The sequence below is a fragment of the Scyliorhinus canicula genome, chromosome 11, assembly GCF_902713615.1.
Source record: "Scyliorhinus canicula chromosome 11, sScyCan1.1, whole genome shotgun sequence".
Lineage (NCBI taxonomy): Eukaryota > Metazoa > Chordata > Chondrichthyes > Carcharhiniformes > Scyliorhinidae > Scyliorhinus > Scyliorhinus canicula.
Genome location: NC_052156.1, coordinates 90183806 through 90198940, shown reverse-complemented (window position 1 = coordinate 90198940; position 15135 = coordinate 90183806). Strand labels below are relative to the sequence as shown.

The following is a 15135-nucleotide window of genomic DNA, read 5'->3' as shown; positions in this document are numbered from 1 at the left end:
GTCATGTGATCAGTCTCTTAAAATGCCCCTGTTCCACTGTAAGCCTGCTAGTGAGGAAAACTGCACAAGAAATACCATGATTATGCAACATTGCCCTCCGGCTTAACCTGGCTCTATCTCATTGCAGCCTCTCTGTGTCTTCCCCACAGCTTACCTTTCCACCTAGCTTGATATCATCAGCAAATTTTCTGTCTCTTCATCTAAGTCATTAATATAGATTGGAAATAGCTGAGGCCCAGCACTGTTCCTTGTGACAACTCACTATTCACTGCCTGCCAATTTGAAAAAGGCCTGTTTATGCCCATTCTCTGTTTTCTACCCGTTAACCAATCCTCCATCCAAAGGATTCCATTCCTTTTCCCCGATTCCACCTGATTTACTTTTTTACTCTTACCTGACAGCTATTGTATTCTATTTTATTTTGACTCTTCAGCAGAGTGAGCCATTCGCCTGGAACAGTTGCATCAGTTGCTGCCAAGACCTCAGCTCAAAGTCTCAAATTTTTCTCTTACTACTTTTCAGCGTTCAACGAGCAACAGCCGTGCTCCTGGCTGATCCCTGCTTCCAACTGAGATCGATACAGTATCTTCTTGGAGAAAATGAGCTCTCAGCCATGGGAGCAACGCCCCCAGCAACAGAGAAGAAGCATTTCTCCCTCCATGCATGTGAGTACAGTGGGCTTTGGCACTATGAGAGACCTGAATAAGATCTTCTGCATTATCTACTTGTACAGAACTTGTACCTATTGTATCAGATTTAAAATGTATCATGGGGAAGACCTCTGTGAGAATCCAGAAACTGTCCAGAGTTAATACGGGAAGCGCAATGAGTCAGCGGCAGAGTAGTGGTGGGAGGGTGCAGTGAAGGTCATTGTCCCTTTTGTTACGTCCTTGTCGGTTCAAACGCTTGTCTCGTGGAGAGAATCTGGTGCTGTTCTCCTTAAAGCAAAAACAGTTAAGAGAAGAATTAATGGAGATGTTTAAAATTAAGAGGTTTTCCAAGACGGCCAGGAACTTTTATTTGTTCACAGGATGTGGACATCGCTAGCTAGGCCAGTGTTTATTGCCCATCACTAATTGCCCTTGAGACGGTGGTGGTGAGCCACCTTATTGAACCGCTCTAGTCCATGTGCTATAGGTACACCCACAGTGCTGTTAGGGAGGGAGTTCCAGAGTTTTGACCCAGCGACAGTGAAGGAATAATGATGTATTTCCAGTCAGTGTGGTGAGTGCCTTAGAGGGAACTTGCAAATCTGCTGCCTATGTCTTTATAGATAATAGCGGTCTTGGGTTTGGAAGATACTGTCTCATGCACTTTGGTGAGTTGCTGCAGTGCATCTTGCTACTACGGCTGCTACTGTGCGTCGGCGGTGGAGGGAGTGAATGTTCGTGGATGGAGTGGCAATCAAGCAGGCTGCTTTCTCTTGGATGGTGTTGAGCTTATGGAGCGTTGTTGGAGCTGTACTCATCCAGGCCAGTGGGAAGTATTCTGTCACGCTCCTGACTTGTGCCTTGAAGATGGTGGACAACTAATGGTTGCAGATTTAGGATAATTGTCAAATAGTCCTGGGGAAATGACTTCTATGCAGCCAGTTAGGACCCGGAATGCGCAACATGAAAGGATTCTGGAAGCAGCTTCAATAAAATGGAATTGAATATAAAATTAAAATTTGCAGGGGTGTAGAGGAAAGGACTAATTGGATAGCTCTTTAAAAGAACCTGTGCAGGCATGATGGGCCAAATGGCCACCTCCTGTACTGTTTAATGAAATGATTATAATCAAACTAGTCAGAGATCTGAAGTTGGTACACCCGAGGGAAATGGAATACTCTTTCTTCTCACACATCCACTGGGTGTCGTCCTGCATTGATTTTTTTGTTGTGGGAAAGGCGGTATTGACGGGGTGGTGGGATTGGAATATACGGGAATAGCAGCAGTGAAGGCAATTGTGCAGATGCAGGCAATGGGAGAGAGGTGGTGTCGGAGCTGGAGAATATAAATGAAGTGTTTGAGGCCTTTTATCGGGGGTTGTTCAGGGCTGAGCCTTGGGGGGGAGAAGAGGCAGACATGGATTTGTGTTCCCAGAGATGGAGGGGTAAACAGCAGGCACTGTAGGAGCCACTGGGGTTGCAGGAGCTAGTGGAGTGTATTGGGATGGTGCAGTTGGATAAGGCGGCAGGGCTGGATGGTTTTCCGGTGGAATTTTATAAGCAGTTCGCGGGGGAATCTGCTGGCTACGCAGGCGTCTATTCCGTTGATTCCAAAATAGGACACAGATGAGATGGAGTGTGGGTCCTATAGGCCCATCTCGTTGTTCAATATGGATGCAAAAGTTTTGGCCAAGCTGTTGGCAAGACATTTGGAGGGGTTTGTGCTGGTGGTTATATCAGAGGATCAGACTGGGTTTGTCAAGGGGCAGCAGCACTCCAGTATAATTAGGAGGCTATTAAATGTGGTCATGACCCCTTTGGAGGGGTGAGTCCCAGATATAATTGTGGAGGGATGGGTCCCAGAGGTAATTGCGGAGGGATGGGTCCCAGAGGTAATTGTGGAGGGGTGGGTCCCAGAGGTAATTGTGGAGGGATGGGTCCCAGAGGTAATTGTGGAGGGGTGGATCCCAGAGGTAATTGTGGAGGGATGGGTCCCAGAGGTAATTGTGGAGGGGTGGGTCCCAGAGGTAATTGTGGAGGGGTGGGTCCCAGAGGTAAGTGTGGAGGGGTGGGTCCCAGAGGTAATTGTGGAGGGGTGGGTCCCAGAGGTAATTGTGGAGGGATGGGTCCCAGAGGTAATTGTGGAGGGGTGAGTCCCAAGGTAATTGTGGAGGGGTGGGTCCCAGAAATAATTGTGGAGGGGTGGGTCCCAGAGATAATTGTGGAAGGATGGGCCCAAGGTAATTGTGGAGGGGTGGGTCCCAGAAATAATTGTGCAGGGGTGAGTCCCAGAGGTAATTGTGGAGGGGTGGATCCCAGAGGTAATTGTGGAGGGGTGGGTCCCAAGGTAATTGTGGAGGGGTGGGTCCCAAGGTAATTGTGGAGGGGTGGGTCCCAGAGATAATTGTGGAAGGATGGGCCTAAGGTAATTGTGGAGGTGTGGGTCCCATAAATAATTGTGGAGGGGTGAGTCCCAGAGGTAATTGTGGAGGGGTGGATCCCAGAGGTAATTGTGGAGGGGTGGATCCCAGAGGTAATTGTGGAGGGGTGGATCCCAGAGATAATTGTGGAGGGGTGAGTCCCAGAGGTAATTGTGGAGGGGTGGATCCCAGAGGTAATTGTGGAGGGGTGGGTCCCAGAGGTAATTGTGGAGGGGTGGGTCCCAGAGGTAAGTGTGGAGGGGTGGATCCCAGAGGTAAGTGTGGAGGGGTGGGTCCCAAGGTAAGTGTGGAGGGATATGTCCCAGGATAATTGTGGAAGGGTGGGTCCCAGAGGTAATTGTGGACGGGTGAGACCCAGAGATAATTGTGGAGGGGTGGGTCCCAAGGTAATTGTGGACGGGTGAAACCCAGGGTAATTGTGGAGGGGTGGGTCCCAAGGTAATTGTGGATGGGTGAGACCCAGGGTAATTGTGGAGGGGTGGGTCCCAAGGTAATTGTGGAGGGGTGGGTCCCAGAGATAATTGTGATGGGGTGGGTCCCAGAGGTAATTGTGGAGGGGTGAAACCCAGGGTAATTGTGGAGGGGTGGGTCCCAGAGGTAATTGTGGAGGGGTGAAACCCAGGGTAATTGTGGAGGGGTGGGTACCAAGGTAATTGTGGAGGGGTGAGACCCAAGGTAATTGTGGAGGGGTGGGTCCCAGAGGTAAGTGTGGAGGGGTGGGTCCCAAGGTAATTGCGGAGGGATGGGTCCCAAGGTAATTGCGGAGGGGTGGGTCCCAGAGATAATTGTGGAGGGGTGGGTCCCAGAGATAATTGTGGAGGGGTGGGTCCCAGGGGTAATTGTGGAGGGGTGGGTCCCAGAGGTAATTGTGGAGGGGTGGATCCCAGAGGTAAGTGTGGAGGGATGTGTCCCAGAGATAATTGTGGAGGGGTGGGTCCCAGAGGTAAGTGTGGAGGGATGTGTCCCAGAGATAATTGTGGAAGGGTGGGTCCCAGAGATAATTGTGGAGGGGTGAGACCCAAGGTAATTGTGGAGGGGTGGGTCCCAGAGATAATTGTGGAGGGGTGCATCCCAGAAATAATTGTGGTGGGGTGGGTCCCAGAGGTAACTGTGGAGGGGTGGATCCCAGAAATAATTGTGAAGGGGTGAGTCCCAAGGTAATTGTGGAGGGGTGGATCCCAGAGGTAAGTGTGGAGGGGTGGGTCCCAAGGTAATTGTGGAGGGGTGGGTCCCAGAGGTAATTGTGGAGGGGTGGGTCCCAGAGGTAATTGTGGAGGGGTGGGTCCCAAGGTAATTGTGGAGGGGTGGGTCCCAAGGTAATTGTGGAGGGGTGGGTCCCAAGGTAATTGTGGAGGGGTGGGTCCCAGAGGTAATTGTGGAGGGGTGGATCCCAGAGGTAATTGTGAAGGGGTAGATCCCAGAGATAATTGTGGAGGGGTGGATCCCAGAGGTAATTGTGGAGGGGTGGGTCCCAGAGATAATTGTGGAGGGGTGGGTCCCAGAGGTAATTGTGGAGGGGTGGGTCCCAGAGGTAATTGTGGAGGGGTGGATCCCAGAGGTAATTGTGGAGGGGTGGGTCGCAGAGATAATTGTGGCGGGGTGGATCCCAGAGATAATTGTGGAGGGGTGGGTCCCAAGGTAATTGTGGAGGGATGGGTCCCAGAGATAATTGTGGAGGGGTGGGTCCCAGAAATAATTGTGGTGGGGTGGGTCCCAGAGGTAACTGTGGAGGGGTGGATCCCAGAAATAATTGTGAAGGGGTGAATCCCAAGGTAATTGTGGAGGGGTGGATCCCAGAGGTAAGTGTGGAGGGGTGGGTCCCAAGGTAATTGTGGAGGGGTGGGTCCCAGAGGTAATTGTGGAGGGGTGGGTCCCAAGGTAATTGTGGAGGGGTGGGTCCCAAGGTAATTGTGGAGGGGTGGGTCCCAAGGTAATTGTGGAGGGGTGGGTCCCAGAGGTAATTGTGGAGGGGTGGATCCCAGAGGTAATTGTGAAGGGGTAGATCCCAGAGATAATTGTGGAGGGGTGGATCCCAGAGGTAATTGTGGAGGGGTGGGTCCCAGAGATAATTGTGGAGGGGTGGGTCCCAGAGGTAATTGTGGAGGGGTGGGTCCCAGAGGTAATTGTGGAGGGGTGGATCCCAGAGGTAATTGTGGAGGGGTGGATCCCAGAGGTAATTGTGGAGGGGTGGATCCCAGAGGTAATTGTGGAGGGGTGGATCCCAGAGGTAATTGTGGAGGGGTGGGTCGCAGAGATAATTGTGGCGGGGTGGATCCCAGAGATAATTGTGGAGGGGTGGGTCCCAAGGTAATTGTGGAGGGATGGGTCCCAGAGATAATTGTGGAGGGGTGGATCCCAGAGATAATTGTGGAGGGATGGATCCCAGAGATAATTGTGGAGGGGTGGATCCCAGAGATGATTGTGGAGTGGTGGATCCCAGAGATGATTGTGGAGGGGTGGATCCCAGAGATAATTGTGGAGGGGTGGATCCCAGAGATGATTGTGGAGGGGTGGATCCCAGAGATGATTGTGGAGGGGTGGGTCCCAGAGGTAATTGTGGAGGGGTGGATCCCAGAGATGATTGTGGAGGGGTGGATCCCAGAGATAATTGTGGAGGGGTGGATCCCAGAGATAATTGTGGAGGGGTGGGCCCCAGAGGTAATTGTATCGCTAGACATCTCCTGCTGATTACCAAATACTGTCGACCATCAGCTGATGATTCAGTACTCCTCCATTTGAAACCACCTGGAGGAAGCATTGAGGGTGTCAAGGGCGCAGAAAATACTCTGGGTGGGGGACTTCAATGTCCATTGCCAAGATTAGCTCAGTAGTACTACCACAGACCAAGCTGGCCCAGTCAAAAAGGACACAGCTGCTATATTGGGACCATAGCAGGTGGTAAGGCAACCAATAAGATGGAAAAACTTTCTTAACGTCAGCCTCAACAGCTTGCCTGCTGCAGGTGCATCTGTCCATGACAGTATCGGCAGAAGTGATCACCGCACAGTTCTTGTGGAGACAAAGTCCCGCCTTCACATTGAGGGTACCTGTTGTGTGACACTACCAGTGTGGTAAATGGGATAGACTTCGAACAAATCTAGCAATGCAAGATTTGGCATCCATGAGGCCCTGTGGGCCATCAGCAGCAGCAGTATTGTACTCTACCACAATCTACAACCTCATGGTCCGGCATATCCCCCACTTTACCATTACCACCAAGCCAGGGGATCAACCCTGGTTCAATGAGAGTGCCGGAGAGCATGCCAGGAGCAACATTAGCCATACCTCTAAATGACTGGTGATGTTACAGCACAGGGTGATACTGTAACACAGTGGCTAGCACTGCTGCTTAACAGTGCCAGGATCCCAGGTTCGATTCCCGCTCGGGTCACTGTCTATGCCAGGGGTGGGCAAACTACGGCCCGCGGGCCGCATGCGGCGCGCCAAAGGTCTTTTGCGGCCCACCAAGTCATAAAAAAAATTAAAAATAAAATAAAATAAACATTTTTTTTTTAAATTTTTATTTATTTATTTTTTTAAGGTTAATGGGGGGGGGCTGTTGGGTTACTTCCTGGTATAGGGTGGATACGTTGACTTGAGTAGGGTTATCATTGCTCGGCACAACATCGAGGGCCGAAGGGCCTGTTCTGTGCTGTACTGTTCTATGTTCTATATGAGGCGCCCAGAATCATAACCGGGTGAAGTAATTATTTTACTTAATATACTATGCGGCCCTTTAAAATTGTGAATTTCTGAATGTGGCCCTTGCACGGAAAAGTTTGCCCACCCCTGGTCTATGCGAAGTCTGCATGTTCTCCCCGTGTCTGCGTGAGTTTCCTCCGGGTGCTCCGATTTCCTCCTACAAGTCCCGAAAGACGTGCTTGTTTGGTGAATTGGACACCTTCTAAATTCCAAAGAGTACAGTCCCAGTCTACTCAACTTCTCCTCGTAATCGAACCCCCTCAACTCTGGGATTAACCTCATGAATCTCCTCTGCACACCCTCCAGTGCCAGTACGTCCTTTCTCAGGTAAGGAGACCAAAACTGAACACAATACTCCAGGTGTGGCCTCACTAACACCTTATATAATTGCAGCATAACCTCCGTAGTCTGAAACTCCATCCCTCTAGCAATGAAGGACAAATGTTCCATTCGGCTTCTTAATCACCTGTTGCACCTGTAAACCAACTTTTTGCGACTCATGCACCAGCACACCCAGGTCCCTCTGCACAGCAGCATGTTTTAATATTTTATCATTTAAATAATCCCTTTTGTTGTTATTCCTACCAAAATGGATAACCTCACATTTGTCAATATTGTATTCCGCTCGGTCCATTCCCCTGACTCTGTATCAGACCTCCACCTGTCCCTTACCGTGACTCTGTATCAGACCTCACTCTGTCCATTACCCTGACTCTGTATCAGACCTCACTCTGTCCTTCACCCTGACTCTGTATCAGGCCTCACTCTGTCCATTACCCTCATTCTGTATCAGACCTCACTCTATCCATTACCCTGACTCTGTATCAGACCTCACTCTGTCCTTCACCCTGACTCTGTATCAGACCTCACTCTGTCCATTACCCTGACTCTGTATCAGACCTCACTCTATCCATTACCCTGACTCTGTATCAGACCTCACTCTGTCCTTCACCCTGACTCTGTATCAGACCTCACTCTGTCCTTCACCCTGACTCTGTATCAGACCTCACTCTGTCCTTCACCCTGACTCTGTATCAGAACTCACTCTGTCCTTCACCCTGACTCTGTATCAGACCTCACTCTGTCTTTCACCCTGACTCTGTATCAGACCTCACTCTGTCCATTACCCTGACTCTGTATCAGACCTCGCTCTGTCCATTCCCCTGACTCTGTATCAGACCTCACTCTGTCCATTACCCTGACTCTCCATCAGACCTCACTCTGTCCATTACCCTGACTCTCCATCAGACCTCACTCTGTCCATTACCCTGACTCTGTATCAGACCTCACTCTGTCCTTCACCCTGACTCTGTATCAGACCTCACTCTGTCCATTCCCCTGACTCTGTATCAGACCTCACTCTGTCCATTACCCTGACTCTGTATCAGACCTCACTCTGTCCATTACCCTGACTCTGTATCAGACCTCACTCTGTCCATTCCCCTGACTCTGTATGAGACCTCACTCTGTCCTTCACCCTGACTCTGTATCAGCCCTCACTCTGTCCATTAACCTGAATCTGTATCAGACCTCACTCTGTCCATTCCCCTGACTCTGTATCAGACCTCACTCTGTCCTTCACCCTGACTCTGTATCAGCCCTCACTCTGTCTGTTACCCTGACTCTCCATCAGACCTCACTCTGTCCATTACCCTGACTCTGTATCAGACCTCACTCTGTCCATTACCCTCATTCTGTATCAGACCTCACTCTGTCCATTACCCTGACTCTCCATCAGACCTCACTCTGTCCATTACCCTGACTCTGTATCAGACCTCACTCTGTCCATTACCCTGACTCTGTATCAGACCTCACTCTGTCCTTCACCCTGACTCTGTATCAGACCTCACTCTGTCCTTCACCCTGACTCTGCATCAGGCCTCACTCTGTCCATTATACTGACTCTGTATCAGACCTCACTCTGTCCATAACATGACTTTGTATCAGACTGACTCTGTTTATTACCCACTCTGTTTCAGACTTTGCTCTGTCCACTAACATTCTTGGTGACCGTCATTGGAAACCATTCAATAACAATTTTGGGTGTATTAAACCATTTTCTGGCTATCTCATGTTGAGTTTGTGTTTGACGAGATTTGTTTCAAGATGTGTGTGTGACTGAGTGTCCCTTTATTTCTTCCCTTGCAGACCCAGATTACATCAGCCTGGAGGAGCTGGGGAAAGTTGAAGGTTTGCTCTCCCATTTGACCCGTGAATCCAGACAGGCTGCAGCAACTGCAATGGTGAGTACTGCAGAGGGCAGCACATTGACGCAGTGCTTTTTACCTGTTAACCGCCAGTTATGTTACTAAATCAAATCTTGGCACCAATATTGACAGTCTCTCAGTAAACCTATTTCTTTGCAACCAGTGGTTAGGAACATAATCCCAGTGTTTCCTGAACTCCAGATTGCAGGTGTTGGCTGGAAGATATACAGAAACTTGAAAATACATGCACTGCATTAAGAATGTACTAGTTAATTGAGTCATAGTTTTTATCACAAATAAAATGGCCCATTGGCCTTTCGTGTCCATGCCGACCATCGAGCACCTATTTACTCTCATCCCATTTTCCAACATTTGTATGCTGTGGTATTTCAGGTACTCTTCTAAATACGACTACTATTATTATTATTAATAATAATAATCTTTAATAGTGTCACAAGTAGTCTGATATTAACACTGCAATGAAGGGGACTTCTGGTAGCAGGCATAATGTGAGTGGTCACACACAGGGCAGCTCCTGCTTGAAGGCATAGAAAAGAGCTCTTTTTACCCGATATTGGGTGCAATTCGACAGAAAGGTAGTTGCTAGTTGGAGGAGTAGTTGCCTCTGGGAGTGGTATGTCCGCTGGTTAACACACCCAGCAGAAGACAGTGAAAGACCTAGCCAAGGAATTGGAGGAGACGTGTGGCGCAGCAGCCAGTGGAAGGATGGCGGAGGGGGAAGGGGCTAGTGCAAGTAGCAACACCCTGGATGGATAGTCGATGGCCTTCATCAAGGAAGCATTCCGCCAGCAGAGGAAGGAGATGCCGGAGGATCGCGCGAAGGCCATCGAAGGGACTCTGGCATCCCTGAAGGGCTTGATGAAGAGGGTGGAGAAACGTTTGGAGGGGTCGCAGATCCAAGAAATTGAGAGGGTGATGTCGGACCACAGCGATCGAGTGGTGGCATTGGAGGCCGAGGTGGGGCTCTTAGGCGACCTTTGCAAGACGTTGAAAACAAAAGTGGAGGAGCAGGAAAACAGTTTGAGAAGGCAAAACCTGTGGATAGTGGGCCTGTCTGAAGGAGTGGAAGGTGTGAGTGCCACGAGGTATGTTTCGAGGATGCTGGTGGGGCTGATGGTGCAGGGGGTGCTGGATAAGGCCCCTGAAGTGGACGGAGCACACAGGCCTCTGAGGCAGAAGCCTAGAGCAGGGGAGCCGCCATATGTGGTGTTTGTGAGACTCCATAAGTTTGTGGCGAAAGAGAAAATCTTGCGGTGGGCCAGTGAGAAGGGCAACTGTGAATGGAAGGGGAACAAGGTCCGAATATACCAGGACATTGGAGCTGAACTGGCAAAACAGCGTGCAGGGTTCAACAAGGCCAAGGCTATATCGGCAGCAGATCAGGTTTGGGGTGCTCTATCCAGCGAAATTATGAGTGACATTTGAAGGTCGAGAATAATACTTTGAGACCCCAGAAGCAGCCGAGGACTTCATCAAGAAGCATAAACTGGGGGAGAACTGAATTGAACAATTCTGGGGGACTGAGGTGCTGGAACTTTAAAATGATTTTGAATACGGGTGGAGTGGAGGTTGGGACATTTCTTTTCCTCTGATCTGGAGGGGGGTCTTTTTCTTGTTTGTTATTTACTGTTGAGTTGACAAAGTGTCGCAGGGGTGAAAAGTTTATGCGGGGATGGCTGTCCCCATTCCAGCCCCCTCCTATTTCCTGGGGCTGTGTGCGTTTTATCTCTTGTTTATTTGCTCTTGGGGAGGTGACCTGGAGTTTAGGTAGAGTTTTTGTTTGAGTGGGGAGGGTAATGTCAGCAGGGAGCCTTCTTCACTGGGCAGAGGAGTGGGGACGGAGGAAGGGGTAGTCAGTGGGGAGGAGCCTTTGGATAACGGTTGCCACGCTAGCAAGCAGTGCTGGTGAACGGTAGTGAGGTGGGGGAGAAAGCCGAGAGAGGTGGGGATGGGGGTGAAGGTATGGGGGTATGAGGGGGGTGGATAGAGAGGGTAATGCGATGAGGCGAGGTGGGAGAAGAGATGTGGTCAAGAGTAGAGAAGCAGGCCATCTTGAATGGGCCAGGTACAGGGTGGAATTAACGGGGCGAGAGCTAAAGGGGAAGATGACAGACGGTGGAGAGGAATGGAGGCGTAAGGCTAATAATGAGGAACATGAGAGGGCTCAATGGACCAGTTAAAAGATCTTGAGTTTTTGCGCACCTCAGGAGCTTCAAAGCGGAGGTAGACTTTCTTCGGGAGACACACCTCTGCGTGAAGGACTCGGTTAGACTAAGGAAGTGGTAGGTTGGTCATGTTTTCCACTTGGGGTTTGATTTAAAGTGGCAGGGAGTAGCAATTTTGAGGAGTAAGAAAACAGGGGTTTGTGAACGTGTAGGTAGATATGTGATTGTGAGTGGGGTCTTAGAAGGGATGCCGGTGTTGTCGGTGAATGTGTATGCACAGAATTGGGATAATGTGGGTTTTATGTGGAGGTTTCTGGCACCAATCCCGGACTTGGCCGCACACCAGTTGATTATGGGAGGAGATTTTAATTATGTCGTGGAGCCAAGGGTGGATAGGTCGAACCCCAAGTTGATGGGTAGGATAAGAATGGCAAAGGAGCTGGGTGGGTTTATGGAAAAGGTCGGTATGGTGGACGCGTGCCACTTCAAGAACCTGGGGGAAGGAAGGATTCCTTTTTTTCCGCATGTATATAGAGTGTATTCCAGAATTAACTTTTTCGTGGTGAGCCGGGAGGTTTTGGTTGGGGTGGCGGGGGAAGAGATTGCGAAGATAGTGATTTCAGACGTGCTGGAGATATGGCTTGGATCGGGACGGGAGCAGAGGCCGGGGTGGAGGCTTGATTCAGGGTTGTTGGCAGATAGAGGGTTTTGTGATGAGGTGCGGGCGGCGAATAAAGATTATGTAGAGTTGAACCAGAACGGGGAGGTGTCGACGGCCACTTTTTGGGAAGCGCTAAAAGCGGTGGTCCGAGGAGAGATTATCTTGTTCAAGCCTCATAGGAAAAGGACAGAGGATTATGACTGGCTCATGGACGAGATAGTGGAGGTAGATAAGGAGTATTCGAGGATGCCCACCACGGAGGGATTGGTGAGGAGGAAAAAATTACAGGGGCAATTTGATAGGCTGACAACAGAAGGGTGGTGGGACAGTTGCATTGAGCAAGCGGGGTGCAATACGAATACCGGGAGAAGGCAAGTCGAATCTTAGCGCATCAGCTACGGAGGCAGGCCGCATCCAGGGAAATATTGAGGATACGGACTGGGGCTGGGTATGTGGTGTTGGAGCTGGGGAAGATAAATGAGGTGTTTAGGAATTACTTTAAAGAGTTGTACAGGGCGGACCCGGGGAGTGAAGAGGGGGACACAGGCGGTTTTTGGATGGACTGGTGTTTCCTCAGCTGGAGGTTGAGAAGAGGCTGGCGCTAGAGGGGCCCCTGGGACTGAGGGAGATATTGGACAGTATAAGGGGTATGAAGTCGGGGAAGGCTCCAGGGCCTGATGGATATCCGGCGGAATTTTATAAGGAGTACTCTTGGGGGTGTTGGAAAAGGGGGAACTGCCGGGGACGATGACGCAGGCAGCAATCACGTTAATTATTGAAAAAGAGGAAGGGCTTCCTCTGGTCCTAACATTCATTGTATATTTACTTGGCTTGTTAGTCCTCCCAAAATACATTACTCACTCTTTTTCAGGGTTAAATTCCATTTGCCAGTGTTCTGCCCATCGAACCAGCCTGTTTATATCATCCTGTAATCCAAGGCCGTGCTCCTCACTATTTACCACACCACCAATTTTTGTATCATCTGCAAACTTACTGATCAGACCTCCGATATTCACAGCCAGGACGTTAATGGACCGCAGGAATTAACTATTTATAGAGCTCAAAGTAACTTTATTCATAGAACAGTACAGCACAGAACAGGCCTTTGGCCCTCAATGTTGTGCCGAGCCTTGTCCGAAACCAAGATCAAGCTATCCCACTCCCTGTCCCTGTCACTCCCTTCAGACCCTTAAAGATTTCACACTTGTGGAGCAAACTATAACACAACAGTGACCACACTTTTCAAAATATTTCATTTGCTGTAAGTGCTTTGCTATCTCCTTTTGGTCATACTATATTTTGGTGCACTATATAAATGCAATTTTTTATAAAAATGGAAATTTCATACTAGTTTGCCACAGGACTAAAACTCAATACACATTGCAAAGGATATTAAATAGCATCATTGTCATTAACTGTCCTGACATTTAACACAAGTTGTCCTAACATCTAATCAGGGACATGACAGTGTGTCCTGGTATCTGATGTGCGATATCATAGTGTTTGGATCTGATGTGGGATACCCTACGGTGCTCTGGTATCTGCTCCGGGATATTCCATGCTGCTCTGGTATCTGCTCTGGGATATCACATGGTGTCTTGGTATCTGATGTGGGATATCACATGGTGTTCTTTTATCTGATGTGTGATATCACAATGTGTCCTGGTGTCTAATCGGGGTTATCACACACTGTCCTGGTATATGATCTGGGGTATCACACAGTGTCCTGGTATCACAAAGGGGCTCGTTGATCCAGGGGTATGATTCTTGATTGGAGTCTGCACGTTCTCCCTGTGTCTGCGTGGGTTTCCTCCGGGTGCTCCAGTGTCCTCCCACAGCCTAAAGATGAGCAGGTTAGTTGGATTGGCCATGCTAAATTGCCCTTAGTGACCAAAAAGGTTAGGAGGGGTTATTGGGTTACGGGGATAGTGTGGAAGTGAGGGCTTGAGTGGGTTGGTGCAGACTCGATGGGCCAAAGGGCCTCCTTCTGCACTGTATGTTCTATGAATCTATGAATCTGATGTCAGATATCACACTATGTCCTGATATATAATCAGCGATATGACACCGTGTCCTTGTACCTGTTCTGGGCTATCACACGATATCCAAATATCTGCTCTGGGATATCACATGGCATCTTGGTATCTAATGTGGGATATCTCACGGTGTCCTGGTGTCTGATTTGCGATATCGCAAGGTGTCCTTGTATCTGATGTGGGATGTCACATAGTGTCCTGATACTCGCTCTAGAATATCACACCGTGTTCGTGTATCTGACACAGTCATGGTAAAGGTTGTTGTTCCAGCGCTTAATGCAGTTTTGTTTTAAATCTCTGACATCTAACCATTTCTCCTTATGTTGCCTGTCCCCTCTCCTACTCCTGCCATACCAGTGTATCACACTCTGAACCCTAGTCCTTCACACAGGCGTCAACCTTTCAATCAATCTTGAAACATAGCAGAGGCGAGTCACCTTGTCCTGGGTTGAGTGAAAGTGAGAGTGCAGATCCAGCTAACAAGCATGTAAAGTGGAGAGAGGCTGTGCTGAGGGAATTGCATCAGAATGAATAATTGACAGCACTCTCTGCCACTCACATTTCAATTGTACTGACTCGGCAGCTTTTAACTTGACCATTAACAGTATGAAGAAATAGGACTCGGGCTAATGTCTCCAGTGCAGCACACGACTGTATAACCAACTCCTCCTTTCAGAACCCAATATAAAGTCATGGTTGGCAGCAGCTGCTGAACAACCTCGACACATGATGGCAAATTGTTTAATGACCCCGTCAGAGCAGCACAAAATATATAACAACATGGAATATATCACTGAGGCTAAAGGCATCGCCCCTCCATCATCAGTATCTCTTCAACCTGCCCCCAGACAATCCCCCTCCAACAGCAGTGTCTCTCCCCTCAGCCCAACCTCCCTCCATCATCAGTCTCCCCCCAGCCCATCTCTCCCTCCACCAGCAGTGTCTGCCCCCACAGCCCGCCCCCCCAACACATCGTCAGCTCCCCAACCCCCCCCATCCCTCCCGCCATATTGCAGGACTGGAGATAGTTGATGTGATAACATTGTGGCAGCTGAGACTCAGCCCAGCATGTGGAACAAATGCCTCTGGCCCATTGTTGGAGGACCAGCCCCATGAACCCATGGCTTCATTAATTGGGAGGCTGGCAGGTAGCTGGATGAGAGTCTACCACATTTCAAAGTGAAGTTGTTGAACATCTTGATTTGCTTCAGGAGGTCCACAGTCCAACTTTGTCTAATCTCTGGAAGCTAATG

The 15135-nt window shown here is 49.4% G+C and overlaps 1 protein-coding gene across 2 annotated transcripts in view; it reads left to right on the top strand.

Annotated features, from left to right (window-relative positions):
- Positions 1–15135, top strand: part of LOC119973187 (E3 ubiquitin-protein ligase RNF123) — a 537603-nt gene that overhangs the window by 463966 nt on the left and 58502 nt on the right. For both annotated transcript variants that reach the window (XM_038810837.1, XM_038810836.1), the window contains exons 36-37: positions 523–665; positions 8941–9035. In XM_038810837.1, the coding sequence (XP_038666765.1) occupies positions 523–665; positions 8941–9035 (238 nt within the window). The remainder of the gene's footprint in view (positions 1–522; positions 666–8940; positions 9036–15135) is intronic.